Source organism: Triticum aestivum, chromosome 3A (genome assembly GCF_018294505.1).
Source record: "Triticum aestivum cultivar Chinese Spring chromosome 3A, IWGSC CS RefSeq v2.1, whole genome shotgun sequence".
Classification (NCBI taxonomy): Eukaryota; Viridiplantae; Streptophyta; class Magnoliopsida; order Poales; family Poaceae; genus Triticum; species Triticum aestivum.
In genome coordinates, this window is record NC_057800.1 from 722,312,938 (window position 1) to 722,330,684 (window position 17,747).

At 44.3% G+C, this 17,747-nt stretch overlaps 2 protein-coding genes across 2 annotated transcripts; one reads left to right on the forward strand and one right to left on the reverse strand.

The window, feature by feature from the left end:
- Window positions 1-10,075: 10,075 nt before the first annotated feature.
- Window positions 10,076-12,038, forward strand: LOC123059443 (60S ribosomal export protein NMD3-like). Its single transcript, XM_044482020.1, has one exon. The coding sequence runs from the start codon at window positions 10,095-10,097 to the stop codon at window positions 11,526-11,528; it is 1,434 nt and encodes a 477-aa protein (XP_044337955.1). The 5' UTR covers window positions 10,076-10,094; the 3' UTR covers window positions 11,529-12,038.
- Window positions 12,039-12,391: 353 nt separating this feature from the next.
- LOC123059444 (protein RETICULATA-RELATED 4, chloroplastic) lies at window positions 12,392-15,997 on the reverse strand. The gene is made up of 6 exons (XM_044482022.1): window positions 15,452-15,997; window positions 15,255-15,323; window positions 14,411-14,488; window positions 14,199-14,252; window positions 14,060-14,104; window positions 12,392-12,799 (listed from the first exon to the last, which is right to left on the reverse strand). The coding sequence occupies exons 1-6, from the start codon at window positions 15,896-15,898 to the stop codon at window positions 12,566-12,568; spliced, it is 927 nt and encodes a 308-aa protein (XP_044337957.1). The 5' UTR covers window positions 15,899-15,997; the 3' UTR covers window positions 12,392-12,565.
- Between the last annotated feature and the right edge of the window lie 1,750 nt (window positions 15,998-17,747).

Sequence of the window (17,747 nt, forward strand, 5' to 3'; positions counted from 1 at the left end):
GAGGGGGAAAAAAGAGGGAGGGGGCCGGCCACCTCTCCTAGTCCTAATAGGACTAGGGGAAGGGGGAGGCGCGCAGCCCATGTAGGGCTGCCTCTTCTCTTTTCCACTAAGGCCCATCATGGCCCATTTAGCTCCCGGGGGGGTCCGGTAACCTTCCCGGCACTCCGGTAAAATCCCAATTTCACCCGGAACACTTCCGACATCCAAACATAGGCTTCCAATATATCAATCTTTATGTCTCGACCATTTCGAGACTCCTCGTCATGTCCGTGATCACATCCGGGACTCCGAACAACCTTCGGTACATCAAAATGCATAAACTCATAATATAATTGTCATCGTAACCTTAAGCGTGCGGACCCTACGGGTTCGAGAACAATGTAGACATGACCGAGATACGTCTCCGGTCAATAACCAATAGCAGGACCTGGATGCCCATATTGGCTCCTACATATTCTACGAAGATCTTTATCGGTCAGACCGCATAACAACATACGTTGTTCCCTTTGTCATCGGTATGTTACTTGCCCGAGATTCGATCGTCGGTATTCCTATACCCAGTTCAATCTCGTTACCGGCAAGTCTCTTTACTCGTTCTGTAATACATCATCCCGCAACTAACTCATTTAGTTGCAATGCTTGCAAGGCTTAAGTGATGTGCATTACCGAGAGGGCCCAGAGATACCTCTCCGACAATCAGAGTGACAAAACCTAATCTCGAAATATGCCAACCCAACATGTACCTTTGGAGACACCTGTAGTACTTCTTTATAATCACCCAGTTACGTTGTGACGTTTGGTAGTACCTAAAGTGTTCCTCCGGTAAACGGGAGTTGCATAATCTCATAGTTATAGGAACATGTATAAGTCATGAAGAAAGCAATAGCAACATACTAAACGATCGGGTGCTAAGCTAATGGAATGGGTCATGTCAATCAGATCATTCTCTTAATGATGTGATCCCGTTAATCAAATAAAAACTCATTGTTCATGGTTAGGAAACATAACCATCTTTGATTAACGAGCTAGTCAAGTAGAGGCATACTAGTGACACTTTGTTTGTCTATGTATTCACACATGTATTATGTTTCCGGTTAATACAATTCTAGCATGAATAATAAACATTTATCATGATCATTAGGAAATAAATAATAACTTTATTATTGCCTCTAGGGCATATTTCCTTCAGTCTCCCACTTGCACTAGAGTCAATAATCTAGATTACACAGTAATGATTCTAACACCCATGGAGCCTTTGTGCTGATCATGTTTTGCTCGTGGAAGAGGCTTAGTCAACGGGTCTGCAACATTCAGATCCATATGTATCTTGCAAATCTCTATGTCTCCCACCTGGACTAGATCCCGGATGGAATTGAAGCGTCTCTTGATGTGCTTGGTCCTCTTGTGAAATCTGAATTCCTTTGCCAAGGCAATTGCACCAGTATTGTCACAAAAGATTTTCATTGGACCCGATGCACTAGGTATGACACCTAGATCGGATATGAACTCCTTCATCCAGACTCCTTCGTTCGCTGCTTCCGAAGCAGCTATGTACTCCGCTTCACATGTAGATCCCGCTATGATGCTTTGTTTAGAACTGCACCAACTTACAGCCCCACCGTTTAATGTAAACACGTATCCGGTTTGCAATTTAGAATCGTCCAGATCAGTGTCAAAGCTTGCATCAACGTAACCATTTACGACGAGCTCTTTGTCACCTCCATATACGAGAAGCATATCCTTAGTCCTTTTCAGGTATTTCAGGATGTTCTTGACCGCTGTCCAGTGATCCACTCCTGGATTACTTTGGTACCTCCCTGCTAGACTTATAGAAAGGCACACATCAGGTCTGGTACAGAGCATTGCATACATGATAGATCCTATTGCTGATGCATAGGGAACATCTTTCATATTCTCTCTATCTTCTGCAGTGGTCGGGCATTGAGTCTTACTCGATTTCACACCTTGTAACATAGGCAAGAATCCTTTCTTTGCTTGATCCATTTTGAACTTCTTCAAAATTTTGTCAAGGTATGTTGTTTGTGAAAGTCCAATTAAGGATCTATCTCTATAGATCCTAATGCCTAATATATAAGCAGCTTCACCGAGGTCTTTCATTGAAAAACTCTTATTCAAGTATCCATTTATGCTATCCAGAAATTCTACATCATTTCCAATTAATAATATGCCATCCACATATAATATCAGAAATGCTACAGAGCTCCCACTCACTTTCTTGTAAATACAGGCTTCTCCAAAAGTCTGTATAAAACCAAATGTTTTGATGACACTATCAAAACGTTTATTCCAACTCCGAGAGGCTTGCACCAGTCCATAAATGGATCGCTGGAGCTTGCACACTTTGTTAGCTCCCTTTGGGTCGACAAAACCTTCTGGTTGCATCATATACAATTCTTCTTCCAGAAATCCATTCAGGAATGCAGTTTTGACATCCATCTGCCAAATTTCATAATCATAAAATGCGGCAATTGCTAACATGATTCGGACAGACTTAAGCATCGCTACGGGTGAGAAGGTCTCATCGTAGTCAATCCCTTGAACTTGCCGAAAACCTTTTGCGACAAGTCGAGCTTTGTAGACAGTAATATTACCGTCAGTGTCAGTCTTCTTCTTGAAGATCCATTTATTCTCAATTGCTTGCTGATCATCGGGCAAGTCAACCAAAGTCCATACTTTGTTCTCATACATGGATCCCATCTCAGATTTCATGGCTTCAAGCCACTTTGCGGAATCTGGGCTCACCATTGCTTCTTCATAGTTCGTAGGTTCATCATGATCAAGCATCATGACTTCCAGAACGGGATTACCGTACCACTCTGGCGCGGATCTTACTCTGGTTGATCTACGAGGTTCAGTAGTATCTTGTTCTGAAGTTTCATGATCATTATCATTAATTTCCTCACTAACTGGTGTAGATGTCACAGGAACAGTTTTCTGTGATGTACTACTTTCCAATAAGGGAGTAGGTACAGTTACCTCGTCAAGTTCTACTTTTCTCCCACTCACTTCTTTCGAGAGAAACTCCTTCTCTAGAAAGTTTCCGAATTTAGCAACAAAAGTCTTGCCTTCGGATCTGTGATAGAAGGTGTATCCAATAGTTTCCTTTGGATATCCTATGAAGACACATTTCTCCGATTTGGGTTCAAGCTTATCAGGTTGAAGCTTTTTCACATAAGCATCGCAGCCCCAAACTTTCAGAAACGACAACTTTGGTTTCTTGCCAAACCACAATTCATAAGGCGTCGTCTCAACGGATTTTGATGGTGCCCTATTTAACGTGAATGCGGCCGTCTCTAGAGCGTATCCCCAAAATGATAGTGGTAAATCAGTAAGAGATATCATAGATCGCACCATATCCAGTAAAGTACGATTACGACGTTCGGACACACCATTACGCTGAGGTGTTCCAGGTGGCGTGAGTTGCGAAACTATTCCACAGTTTTTCAAATGTACACCAAACTCGTAACTCAAATATTCTCCTCCACGATCAGATCGTAGAAACTTTATTTTCTTGTTACGATGATTTTCAACTTCACTCTGAAATTCCTTGAACTTTTCAAATGTTTCAGACTTATGTTTCATTAAGTAGATATACCCATATCTGCTTAAATCATCTGCGAAGGTGAAAAAATAACGATATCCGCCACGAGCCTCAATATTCATCGGACCACATACATATGTATGTATGATTTCCAACAAATCTGTTGCTCTGTTCATAGTACCGGAGAACGGTGTTTTGGTCATCTTGCCCATGAGGCACGGTTCGCAAGTACCAAGTGATTCATAATCAAGTGGTTCCAAAAGTCCATCAGAATGGAGTTTCTTCATGCGTTTACACCGATATGACCTAAACGGCAGTGCCACCTATAAGTTGCACTATCATTATCAACTCTGCATCTTTTGGCTTCAACATTATGAACATGTGTATTACTACTATCGAGATTCAATAAGAATAGACCACTCTTCAAGGGTGCATGACCATAAAAGATATTACTCATATAAATAGAACAACCATTATTCTCTGATTTAAATAAATAACCGTCTCGCATTAAACAAGATCCAGATATAATGTTCATGCTCAACGCTGGCACCAAATAACAATTATTTAGGTCTAATACTAATCCCGAAGGTAGATGCAGAGGTAGCGTGCCGACCGCGATCACATCGACTTTGGAACCGTTTCCCACGCGCATCGTCACCTCGTCCTTAACCAATCTTCGCTTAATCCGTAGTCCCTGTTTCGAGTTGCATATATTAGCAATAGAACCAGTATCAAATACCCAGGTGCTACTGCGAGCATTAGTAAGGTACACATCAATAACATGTATATCACATATACCTTTGTTCACCTTGCCATCCTTCTTATCCGCCAAATACTTGGGGCAGTTCCGCTTTCAGTGACCAGTCTGCTTGCAATAGAAGCACTCAGTTTCAGGCTTAGGTCCAGGTTTGGGTTTCTTCTCTTGAGTAGCAACTTGCTTGCCGTTCTTTTTGAAGTTCCCCTTCTTCTTCCCTTTGCCCTTTTTCTTGAAACTAGTGGTCTTGTTGACCATCAACACTTGATGCTCCTGTTTGATTTCTACCTCCACAGCTTTCAGCATCGCGAAGAGCTCGGGAATAGTCTTGTTCATCCCTTGCATATTATAGTTCATCACGAAGCTCTTGTAGCTTGGTGGCAGTGATTGAAGAATTCTGTCAATGACGCAATCATCCAGAAGATTAACTCCCAATTGAATCAAGTGATTATTATACCCAGACATTTTGAGTATATGCTCACTGACAGAACTGTTCTCCTCCATCTTGCAGCTATAGAACTTATTGGAGACTTCATATCTCTCAATCCGGGCATTTGCTTGAAATATTAACTTCAACTCCTGGAACATCTCATATGCTCCATGACGTTCAAAACGTCGTTGAAGTCCCGATTCTAAGCTGTAAAGCATGGCACACTGAACTATCGAGTAGTCATCAGCTTTGCTCTGCCAGACGTTCATAACATCCGGCGTTGCTCCTGCAGCAGGCCTGGCACCCAGCGGTGCTTCCAGGACGTAATTTTTCTGTGCAGCAATGAGGATAATCCTCAAGTTACGGACCCAGTCCGTGTAATTGCTACCATCATCTTTCAACTTTGCTTTCTCAAGGAACGCATTAAAATTCAACGGAACAATAGCACGAGCCATCTATCTACAACCAAACATAAACAAGCAAGATACTAATCAGGTACTAAGTTTCATGATAAATTTAAGTTCAGTTAATCAAATTTATTAAAGAACTCCCACTTAGATAGACATCCCTCTAATCCTCTAAGTGATTACGTGATCCAAATCAACTAAACCATAACCGATCATCACGTGAGATGGAGTAGTTTTCAATGGTGAACATCGTTATGTTGATCATATCTACTATATGATTCACGCTCGACCTTTCGGTCTCCGTGTTCCGAGGCCATATCTGTATATGCTTGGCTCGTCAAGTATAACCTGAGTATTCCGCGTGTGCAACTGTTTTGCGCCCGTTGTATTTGAACGTAGAGCCTATCACACCCGATCGTCACGTGGTGTCTCAGCACGAAGAACTTTCGCAACGGTGCATACTCAGTGAGAACACTTCTTGATAATTTAGTGAGAGATCATCTTATAATGCTACCGTCAATCAAAGCAAGATAAGATGCATAAAAGGATAAACATCACATGCAATCAATATAAGTGATATGATATGGCCATCATCATCTTGTGCTTGTGATCTCCATCTCCGAAGCACCGTTGTGATCACCATCGTCACCGGCGTGACACCTTGATCTCTATCGTAGCATCGTTGTCGTCTCGCCAAGCTTGTGCTTCTACGACTATCGCTACCGCTTAGTGATAAAAGTAAAGCATTACATTGCGATTGCATTGCATACAATAAAAACGACAACCATAAGGCTCCTGCAAGTTGCCGATAACTCGGTTACAAAACATGATCATCTCATACAATAAAATTCAGCATCATGTCTTGACCATATCACATCACAACATGCCCTGCAAAAACAAGTTAGACGTCCTCTACTTTGTTGTTGCAAGTTTTACATGGCTGCTACGGGCTTAAGCAAGAACCAATCTCACCTACGCATCAAAACCACAACGATATTTTGTCAAATAGACTCTGTTTTAACCTTCGCAAGGACTGGGCGTAGCCATACTCGGTTCAACTAAAGTTGGAGAGACAGTCGCCCGCAAGCCACCTATGTGCAAAGCACGTCGGGGGAACCGGTCTCGCGTAAGCGTACGCGTAAGGTTGGTCCGGGTCGTCTCGTCCAACAATGCCGCTGAACCAAAGTATGACATGCTGGTAGGCAGTATGACTTATATCGCCCACAACTCACTTGTGTTCTACCCGTGCATATAACATCAACATAAATAACCTAGGCTCGGATGCCACTGTTGGGTTTCGTAGTAATTTCAAAAAAATTCCTACGCACACGCAAGATCATGTGATGCATAGCAACGAGAGGGGAGAGTGTTGTCTACGTACCCACGCAGACCGACTGCGGAAGCCTTGACACAACATAAAGGATGTAGTCGTACGTCTTCACGATCCAACCGATCAAGCACGGAAACTATGGCACCTCCGAGTTCGAGCACACGTTCAGCTCGATGACGATCCCCGTACTCCGATCCAGCAAAGTGTCGGGGAAGAGTTCCGTCAGCACGACGGCGTGGTGACGATCTTGATGTACTACAGCAGCAGGGCTTCGCCTAAACACCGCTACAGTATTATCGAGGACTATGGTGGCTGGGGGCACCGCACACGGCTAAGGAATAGATCACGTGGATCAACTTGTGTGTTTCTGGGGTGCCTCTGCTCAGTATATAAAGGACTAGAGGGGGGAGGCTGGCCGGCCAAGGTGTGGTGCGCCAGGAGAGTCCTACTCCCTCTGGGAGTAGGATTCCCCCCCCCCCAATCCTAGTTGGAATAGGATTCGCAGAGGGGGAAAAGAGAGGGAGGGGGCCGTCCACCTCTCCTAGTCCTAATAGGACTAGGGGAAGGGGGAGGCGCACATCCCATGTAGGGCTGCCTCTTCTCTTTTCCACTAAGGCCCATCATGGCCCATTTAGCTCCCGGGGGGGGGGGTCCGGTAACCTTCCCGGTACTCCGGTAAAATCCCGATTTCACCCGGAACACTTTCGACATCCAAACATAGGCTTCCAATATATCAATCTTTATGCCTCGACCATTTCGAGACTCCTCATCATGTCCGTGATCACATCCGGGACTCCGAACAACCTTCGGTACATCAAAATGCATAAACTCATAATATAACTGTCATCGTAACCTTAAGCGTGCGGACCCTACGGGTTCGAGAACAATGTAGACATGACCGAGATACGTCTCCGGTCAATAACCAATAGCGGGACCTGGATGCCCATATTGGCTCCTACATATTCTACGAAGATCTTTATCGGTCAGACCGCATAACAACATACGTTGTTCCCTTTGTCATCGGTATGTTACTTGCCCGAGATTCGATCGTCGGTATTCCTATACCTAGTTCAATCTCGTTACCGGCAAGTCTCTTTACTCGTTCTGTAATACATCATCCCGCAACTAACTCATTTAGTTGCAATGCTTGCAAGGCTTAAGTGATGTGCATTACGGAGAGGGCCCAGAGATACCTCTCCGACAATCGGAGTGACAAAACCTAATCTCGAAATATGCCAACCCAACATGTACCTTTGGAGACACCTGTAGTACTCCTTTATAATCACCCAGTTACTTTGTGACGTTTGGTAGTACCCAAAGTGTTCCTCCGGTAAACGGGAGTTGCATAATCTCATAGTTATAGAAACATGTATAAGTCATGAAGAAAGCAATAGCAACATACTAAACGATCGGGTGCTAAGCTAATGGAATGGGTCATGTCAATCAGATCATTCTCTTAATGATGTGATCCCGTTAATCAAATAACAACTCATTGTTCATGGTTAGGAAACATAGCCATCTTTGATTAACGAGCTAGTCAAGTAGAGGCATACTAGTGACACTTTGTTTGTCTATGTATTCACACATGTATTATGTTTCCGGTTAATACAATTCTAGCATGAATAATAAACATTTATCATGATCATTAGGAAATAAATAATAACTTTATTATTGCCTCTAGGGCATATTTCCTTCAATACTCCTATATAAGAGATAGAGAAATTGTATCTACGTGGGAAAAGGTTAAACCTAGTGCTTTTCCAAGCACATGGACCATAGAGAAGGATCAGATATCAAAGGCTTAGGGATGGTCTTTTCCTTTTCTCTCCTCTTCTTCTCGATTAATTTCTCTTGTGCCGTCTATCCCGCTTCCCGGTTTTCATCCTCTTTTAAGAAGGAGCTTAAAATGTTAGTGAGGATGCAGCCATCTATAGAGCAATCATATACTTCATCTTTCGAGAAGGAACGAACATAGACAAAAGATACTACATTCATTAACAATGGGGGATCTAGGAAATTGAAGTTACCCGAGGGATGAGGCAGCATTGGACGACAACGTGATTGCGTGATGGCACGCTATTCTCGTATCAATGGGATTTGGGACCGTCAAAGCTACTGGCAATAAATGGGCTCAAGTGATGGACTGGCGGCTGAATTGTTCATTTGGGCCTTACTCAATGGTCCATGTCACCATGTCCTATATATTTTCTTATTCTAGCCCTACTCTTTTTCTTCTTCCTGCTCTACTGAACCTACGAATCGTTATTTCCTCTTACACGATTACTCCTCTAGCCTCCCATGGTGGCTACTACCAAAGCAGTAGGGGTACTCTAACCTAAGTTTCCAAAATTTACCTGGGGCGGACACCCCTACATGACCCCACGTTGGTGCCGCTCTTGACAAGGATAAAATGAATACAGTGGTCATAAAGAGAAGCTCAAAACCACACATGGCAACTTGAATCCAAATATGTGGAGCTATAGGTTCAATTGTCTCCACACTTCATCTATGTGCATTTTTCCATTTGTCCTTGAGTTTGGATCCAAGTTTCTTGGGTAATATGGTTAAAATAACTGCAAATTTGGTTATTTTTTGTATGCATATAAAATTAATTATGTGCAACATTTGTGGAGCAAGTTGCATTTTTGTTGTGAAATACTCCCTCAATCCAGGTTTATTGTATCTCCTAGTATTTTGGTCTAACTTTGACCATATATACAACACAACAATATAATTTGTATTATGAAGAGTATTCCTACTATGTAGTTTTTGTGACATATTAGTTCACATTTATTATCTAAATTTATGGACAAAGTTTGACACTAAATATGAGGGGCCTAATAAACTCGGACGGAGGTAGTATTGCTCAATTTCTGAAAGATATGTGACATAGTTGTGCAACATTTTCAGAATTTGTGAACAAGTGTTGGAGTGATTTAAAATTCCCTTGAAATATCACTAGAATATTTATATATATATTCTAGATTTTTGAGTGAAATGCTAGTGCAGTGGATGTGAAATTCATTTTTCCTTCAATAGTTATGAAATATGCATGAGTTCAATTTATTTGTAACAAGTCATGACTGAAATGCATTTCCAATTGCATTCTAAATTAACTAAACTATGTATAACATCGACACATTTAATCACACATTTGAAAATATTCCTATTTTAATTTACTTCAAAATTTGTGTCTTTTAATTGGAATTTTTAATGATTTTCTAATCATGGATCCCACCAACAATTTAATTATGAACCGGGTAAAAATAATGATTACAATGAAATTCATTTAACGAGGTGCTTTTTAGAGCAAAAATATGTTGAGGAGTCTGAGTTTTTGCTTTTTTAGTTTTTTTAGGTGTTTTTTCTTTTTTAGTTGAATAATTCTTTTTACTTTTTTTGAGACAAATAATTCTTTTTGCTTAACTGGGCTTTAGAATAACCTTGCAGGAGGGTACTGGAGAATGGGCCTAATTGCCAAATGAACCCAAAATCCAACCTGAAACCCTAACGAAGGGCAATCTCTACCCGTAACCGTATAGGCACTTGCCGCCACCAATCTGCTCACCCTCACGCCGCAGCCACCGCCACCGCCACTGCCACCGATCGCAATGGCGTCGCCTCATCCGCTGCCCGGCGACATGCTGTTCCTCCCTCCCCCATCGCAGGCCGCGGCCGCCGCGTGCACGACGCTCTGCTGCTTGTGCGGCGTGCCGATGCCGCCCAACGCGGCCAACACCTGCGCGCCCTGCCTCCGTGCGCGCGTCGACGTCACCGACGGCGCGCCGCGCCACGCCGCCGTGGTGCACTGCCCGTCGTGCTCATCGTACCTGGAGCCCCCGCGGCGCTGGACGCGCGCCGCCCCGGAGTCGGCCGAGCTCTTGCAGCTCCTCCTTCGCCGCGTCCAGCGCCCGATCCAGCGCCTCGGCGTCACCCTCACCGCGGCCGAGTTCGTGTTCACTGAGCCGCACTCCAAGCGCATCAGGCTCCGCCTCCGCCTTCGCCGCGAGGTCCTCCCCGGCCGCGGCCTCGCGCTGGAGCGGGACCACGCCGTCGAGTTCACCGTCCACGACCGCCTCTGCGACCCCTGCGGCCGGGCCCGCGCCGGCCCCGACCAGGACCAGTGGTGCGCCGTCGTGCAGCTGCGGCAGCGCGCGTCGCACCGCCGCACGCTGCTCCACCTCGAGCAGCGGCTGGCCGCCCTCGGCGCGGCCGGCTCGGCGACCCGCGTCGACGTAACCGGCGCCGGCGGGATCGATTTCTTCTTCGCGTCCCGCTCCCACGCTGCCGGCCTTGTCGCCCTCATCGCCTCCCTCGCGCCGGCGCGCGTGGCGGACGCGGCGAGGCAGCTCGTGTCGCATGACACCAAGAGCAACACGTACCGCCACCGGCACGCCTTCTCCGTGGAGCTCTGCCCGGTGTGCCGCGATGACCTCGTCTTCCTTCCGAGGGAGGCGTCGCGCGCGCTCGGCGGGCTCGGGCCGCTCGTGCTCTGTGTCAGGGTCACCGACACGCTGGCCCTCCTCGACGCCTCCACCCACCGCGTTGTCAGCCTCGGCATCAAGGACTACGACCGGCACAGGTTCGAGCCCGCGCTCACCAGCCGCCAGCTCGTGGAGTACGTAGTGCTGGACGTCGACCCCTCGCCGGCCACCGGCGACACCAAGGCCGCCAGGTTCGGGTACCGGACAGCATACATGCAGGTGGCCCGTGCGTCAGAGCTGGGCAGGAGCAAAGCCGTCGTCACCGTGAGGACGCACCTCGGGCACCTCCTGGGCCCCGGTGACCGCGCGCTCGGCTACGACCTTCGTGGCGCCAACGCCAACAACCTGGACGTGGATAGCCACTGCTTGCCGGATGCTGTGCTCGTCAAGAAGATCTACGAGAAGGGCGGCGACGGCGACAGGATGCAGGAGGACGGCGGCAGGAGCGATGACCATGGCGTCGCGTGCATCGACGAGATCGCCATGGGGATTGGCGGCATTGATCTGGACCCGTGCGACGAGGTGGAGCTTGATGAATTGCTCGAGGACCTCAGAATCTGAGAGTACGAGTTGTGAATCTTAAAGGAGGATGGTGACTGCTGGCCTGAAGCTTCAGTGCATCTGATATAGACAATGTTCAATCGGCCTGTCATTAAAACAAAAACATGTTAAGACCCTCCATAAGATGTTCCTTAAGCATTTTGTCAAATCTACGGCGGAAGTCAACAAAGTGAAGTTCAAAAGGACAAAGGTTTTGCAAAGGCACAGAGCAATGATCTTGATTCCAGGGGTAATTCGAACTCTACTATCTGCTTCTGTTTTAGTTCTTTTTTACAGATTTCAAAGCATTTTTTTCTAGGTGATTTCAAAGTATTTGGACTTAATCTGGGCTGCTAATACTCTGCCACCACACGCCAGTTTTCACTATCTAAACCATCAGGCTTCCGTGCATCTACGTCGTCGGCAGTTTTGTCAGAACTTAAACTTTGTATGTCCAAAAGGTTTTTCATTACCAAACACTCAATGTTCGGTACCTGGTCTCTAAATGATTTACACTCAGTCAGACAAGTTAATGTTAAGTACAGAATTCTAGCAAATGCAATTCATTCCATGTCCTCACAGATTTTCTGTTTCTAATTTCTAAGTCAATCAAGCTGCGCAATATCAAAAATCTGATTTTCAGGCTCATTGAAGTTGTCAGAAATAAGATTTTCTTAATCAATGCTCACAGTCACTGAACTTTGTCAGTTGACTCGGAAATACATTCCCTTGGTTAACTAGAACAATGTACAATGGTTTTTCTTGACTACTAAGTGCAGGCTAATTTAAGCAGATGGGGGTGAGACCAACCACCAATTCACATGAACTAGGAGGTCAAAATTTTCATTCTCTAGTTTTCTGTTCATAAACAACACATGAGGACAAGTGCAGCAACGGGCTTACGACAATGAGCAACGGGCTTTCACAAAAATTCAGATATAGGCTGCGCAGAGGCCCGAGGCAATAAAGCTTATTACCTAACCAAATATTCGCTCTGCAACCTCAGCAACAACACCAGTATAACCGTATAGTTAATGGTAACTACACCAGCAACGGCCTTAGGCTGTTCCATTCTCTCGGGATTGTCCAGACGAATTCCCCTGGGATTCTCCAGACGAACTGTATGACCAAAGTGCTGTAGCCTTTGCGGGAGTTGTCCCAGCTGAGACCTCTGCTTTAACTTCAAAGTATGACGACCACTTCTTTTCCACAGCTTTGTCATCAAGTTCCTGGATGAAAGCCTTCCTTGTTATGATTGGTGCTTGGGGCACACCAGCGTCAATCTGGGAAGGCTGAAAAGATCACAGATATTGTAAGGTTATCAAATAATTTAGACCTTGAGAGAACAGGAAAACATTAAATTCAGAAATAAATTCATGTCTGTGTTGCAATTCTAATCCTTCTTATTGACATGCGGGTTTTTCTTCTTTCACACGAGAGATGTTAGACCTAGCTCGAGCTCACGTGAGAACATGAAGAACACTCGAGAGAGCCAATGATTTTTGTGCTGCGTTCAACTTGCAGCTTTTCTGCTTCTTCTCTCCTTTTTATTCAGTGTTTACAACGCTAACTGAAAATGGAAATACATGCCGTGTCTGAGCTGCGAGCACCGCCATCCCAACGCTCCTCGCACGCCTCCCGCGATCAGGTCAGAGCGACGAACTAGCCTAACAAACTAGACCGGGTTGCAGCTCGGTTTATTCTCTGGCAAGGTTTTAACTGAAGAAAAATAGACTGACGAAACTGACAGAAACAACACCTAAATTCTGACGAAACTGAATTTTCTATGAACCTGAAGACAGCAGCTGTTAACTGAGGGAGGGAGGGAGGGAGGGAGAGAGCAGCAGAAGCAGCAACCACTGGAAAATTAAACCACTAGTTACCCCAGAAATAAATTGCCGAAAGAATTTCAGAAAACAAATACTTGATGTATCAGCACGACAGCACAGTAGAAACTCTGTGGAGTTTGCATACTCCAAAGTAAAAGAGGTAAATCATACTGTTTTCTCGAATGTTGATGAAATTTTGCAGAAACAAAAGCCCATTTATATTTAGCTCGTGAAACGAAATTTGGGGAATAGATTTGAGATTGTTCAGATCTTAAGGCAAGTTAGCTCGCAATACCATGTCAGGTTTATTTTTTCGATAAAGGGCATCTTTTTATTAACTCATAGTGGAGTATCAAGGACAATGTCAGGTGTATGATACATTACTTCATTGGGGTCGCTAGAACTGAATTTAGCAGCACAAATGTTTGAAACCATAACGGAATCTGACACCTGCTCACTGACACCAAGCAAGATGATGCCAAGGGTGAACATCTTGGCGCCAACGATTGACTTAGCAATGCATATTCAGTAGCTCACGGCAATGCGAGGGTTTAACGCGATGGTCACTAGTGCTGAGTTAGCCACCCAGGGCATGGTGGTGTGTGACTCCCAACGGGTAAGTGTGAGATTCGGTCAAAGTTTCAACACTGGTCCACTTTTGAAGAAGTGGCAAAAAGGATCAGAATGTAAATTAAAACAAATTGATGGGGATTGGAAGCTTACCGGAGAAGCACTGGCTCCAACTGTGAAAAACTTTGGGCCGGTACTCTGCAAAGAGGCCACAACTATTAGTTGATCATAAAATCCAAAATTTGATGTTACAGTGTGCATCGTAATAATCCGTAAAATGAATGTACATTACCGCAATTGTTACTAGCCCGTTCAGATATAAGTACAATCTTGCAACCAAAGCAATCTGAAAAAGATTACATAAAGTGTTTTAACACAAAACGAACAGGCTAAAAGGTGTATCTGAGTATACATAAAGTGTTCTTGTCATAGAAAAGGTGAAGTTTTAGGTTATGCTGGAAATGATATTGGGCAGCGTTGAAACATGGTAGCGACAAGTCTTACCTTGTTCCCAAGTGGTGGCTGCAGAGATATACTAGTTGGTAGATAGACAAGCGTAAAATTTGTAGCTATTGCCTTAACCTGGGTATTACAAGAAGCAACTGAATTAGATTATGTTACAGATGATTTTGGAGTACAATAGTTAAACAGAAATCATTTAATATCAGCTCATCAATTACTTCAGTCAGTGAAACGCTGTGCCGAAGCTAGGCAATCAAAACCAGATTTTTTATTGCCCACAGCAGCAGGGGAGTGCAAGTGGAAGGTTTCAGAGTTACAGGGGAACCAGAGGTAGGGGATCCAGGACAGCATGCCCCTCGCTCGTGAGCTTTGAACCAGATAAATTAGCGGAATACACTTGAGATATTCAAAAAATATCATCACATTGCAGGATTCAAGCTTGCATGATTTCGACTGGAAGTTTGTGTTGCTGCTGCTTGGATCCTAGTTGAGGAATTTTCAACTTATGTGGTAATTTATGTACTAGAGTATTAATGGAGCAAGAGCAGAAACTATACTCATCACAGGATGACACTGGAACACTTGGGGGGAGACATACAGTGCTCTTGGGATCCTATTTCTTTGTGTTAGAATTTAGAAAGATTACCGCACTCGCTGACAATCATTATCATGTAAAAACAAATCTGATTTTCTGATAAAGCTAACACTGAATAATGGATGGTCAGATAAAGACTATTTGACACCCATACTCTGTTCCTCAGCTTATTTGGCAAGGGTGCAGATATGTTTAAACTGTAGGTAAATCAGATAAAGATTACTGCACCCACTGACAATCATTATCATGTACTGAATCAGTAGCAAGTCTAAAGTAGAACAAGAAGCATACCGCATCAGCGATGACGATGTCAATCTCTTTGATAAAATTCTCCCCTCTCTTTTCATACTCTGCTGCAGTCTAAGCAAACAAAAGCAGCAGCAGAGGAAGAAAACATCAGATTGGCAGCCAATCCAATTTCACAGTTAACACAAACACTTGATTTCATTCTTGTGAAAACTAAAACGAGACCCTCCATCCCCGCAGACCTTTGCTATTGCGTTGAAGCTGATTGCCGCGGCGGTCCTGACGGGGAAAACGTCGTCCGTGAGGAGGCTCTCGAAGCACAGCAGCTGCGGGGCCTCCACCGCCGCCACCAGGTCGGCCCTCCACCAATCCTGTGGCCGCGCGAACAGCGCCGCCCCGCGGTTGCCGTCGGAGCCATCTCCGTTGCCGCCGCCGTCGGAGCCATCTCCGTTGCCGCCGCCTTCGGAGTCATCTCCGCCGCCGCCGCCGCCGCCATTGTTACAACCGTTTCCGTCGCCGGCGGAGGGGAGGGCGTGGGATCGACGGCCAGCTGCGCAGGTGACGCGGGTGCTGGTACGGTTCTTAGAGCGAAGGGAGGTGCAGGCCGAAGGGTGGTGGTGAGAGCGGGGGAAAAAGGCGTTGGGGAGGATCTTGACAGCGGAGGAGGAGGGCGGCACGGCGGAGGCCATGGCTGCGGAGAGTGAACCGAGCTAGGTGTCCGGGTAAGCGCCGCCGCTCCTGGTTCGTGGTGGGGTGGATGGATGCCGAGAGGGAGCATGTTGCTGTCTGAATGTGCAGAGTCAAAGTCAGAGAATGATCCGATCAGTGACGACCGCCATTTTTCGGGCGCTACTACGCGTCGGCCGACCGGCCAGGATTTGGGGCGGTTCCCTCCCCACCGCATGATACAGTACCTTTTGACCGTGCGATCCAGCCATTCACCGTTTCCTTTTTTTTTTGTCTAGCACGCCTAGGTTCATGAACCATCACGCGCTTTGTTCCTTGCGCACAGCATGCGCTCCTGCCCCCACGCATCATCCTTGTTGCCCCTGCTTGCAGCGAGCAGCTCGCCGTCTCCCGCACATGGCCGCCATAGTTGTAGCTATTTCAGTTGCCGGTCATAGCAAACGCCGCCGACGGTTGCGGCAAAAAAGTCGTCGTCGCTGGTTGTAGCTCGTTGTGCAGGTTGCAACACTTCGCGTCGCTGGTCATAGCAAACACGAAAGATGGTAGCAGCAAAAGTCGTCATTGTCTTTGTAAAATCGAGAATTTTAACAATTTTATAATTATGGACTCCACCAAAATTTAATCATGAAGCATGTAAAAAACATTGGATACAATGGAATCATGAAAATCCAGTCAGGTGCTTTTTAGAACAAAAAAATGTTTGAGTGAGTCACAATGCAGATGACCCTATTTTATTTTGTTTTGCAACCAGACAACTATAATGTGCACAGTAGTTTGAGAGGGGATGCGTCTCGCTGCGAGCGGGACAGACTCAGTAATCGCTGAAGGCGCCGGTCTAACTGGGCCGACCCAACTCGTGCGAGGCCACTGCCTCTTTTGTTTTCTTTGTTTGACCTTCTGTTTCATTTTTTTGATTTCTTTTTTATAACTTTTGTTCACACTTCAAAAAAATTATAAATGTATGTGTTACAAAACATACTTTTTGTAATGTTTTGAAAAATGTTAATCATGCATTTGAAAATTCTTAAATTTGCGATAAAAAAATGTTGAGCATGTATATACGAAAAATGTATACAAAAAATATAAGATGTGTTTGAAAAAAGATGATCATGTATTTAAAATATGTTAATCAAGCATTTGAAAAGAAATGTTAAGCAATAATTTGAAAATTGTTACTCAAGCGTTTCAAAAATGTTGAATGTGTATAGAAAAAATGTTGACCATGTATTAAAAAATAATGAATATTTTGATCATGTATGTGAAAATGTTCATCAAGCATTCAAAAAGATGTTAATCGTGAATTTGAAAAATATTGATAAAGCATTTGAAAAATGTCAAAATGTGCATAGAAAGAATGTTGACCATGTATTACAAAACTATCAATTTTTTATTTGAAAAATGTTAATCAAGCATTTGAAAAACTGTAAAGTGTGTGTAGTAAATATGTTGACTATGTATTAAAAAATAATTTTGTATTTAAAAATGTTAATTAAACATTTAAAACAACTAAATGTGCATATAAAAAATGTTGACCATGTTTAAAAAAATGTTGCCCGTGTATTCAAATAAGTGTTCAAAAACATGTATTAAAGAAAAATGCAGATCATGTATCTGAAAAATGTTAAATATATATAAAAAAATGTTTCATGTGTACACTAAAAATGTGTATTGTGTACTGAGAAAACCTACACGTGACAAAAGAAGTATGAAGAAAACCAAAAAAACAAATAAAAGAAAAAAAGAAACCCAAGTAAAACGAAAAAAAAAGACAACCGAAGTATGATTAATTAAACCATTGAAAGAAAGAAAACCCGAAGTATAATGAAGAAGGCTGGTGAAAAGGCAAAGAAA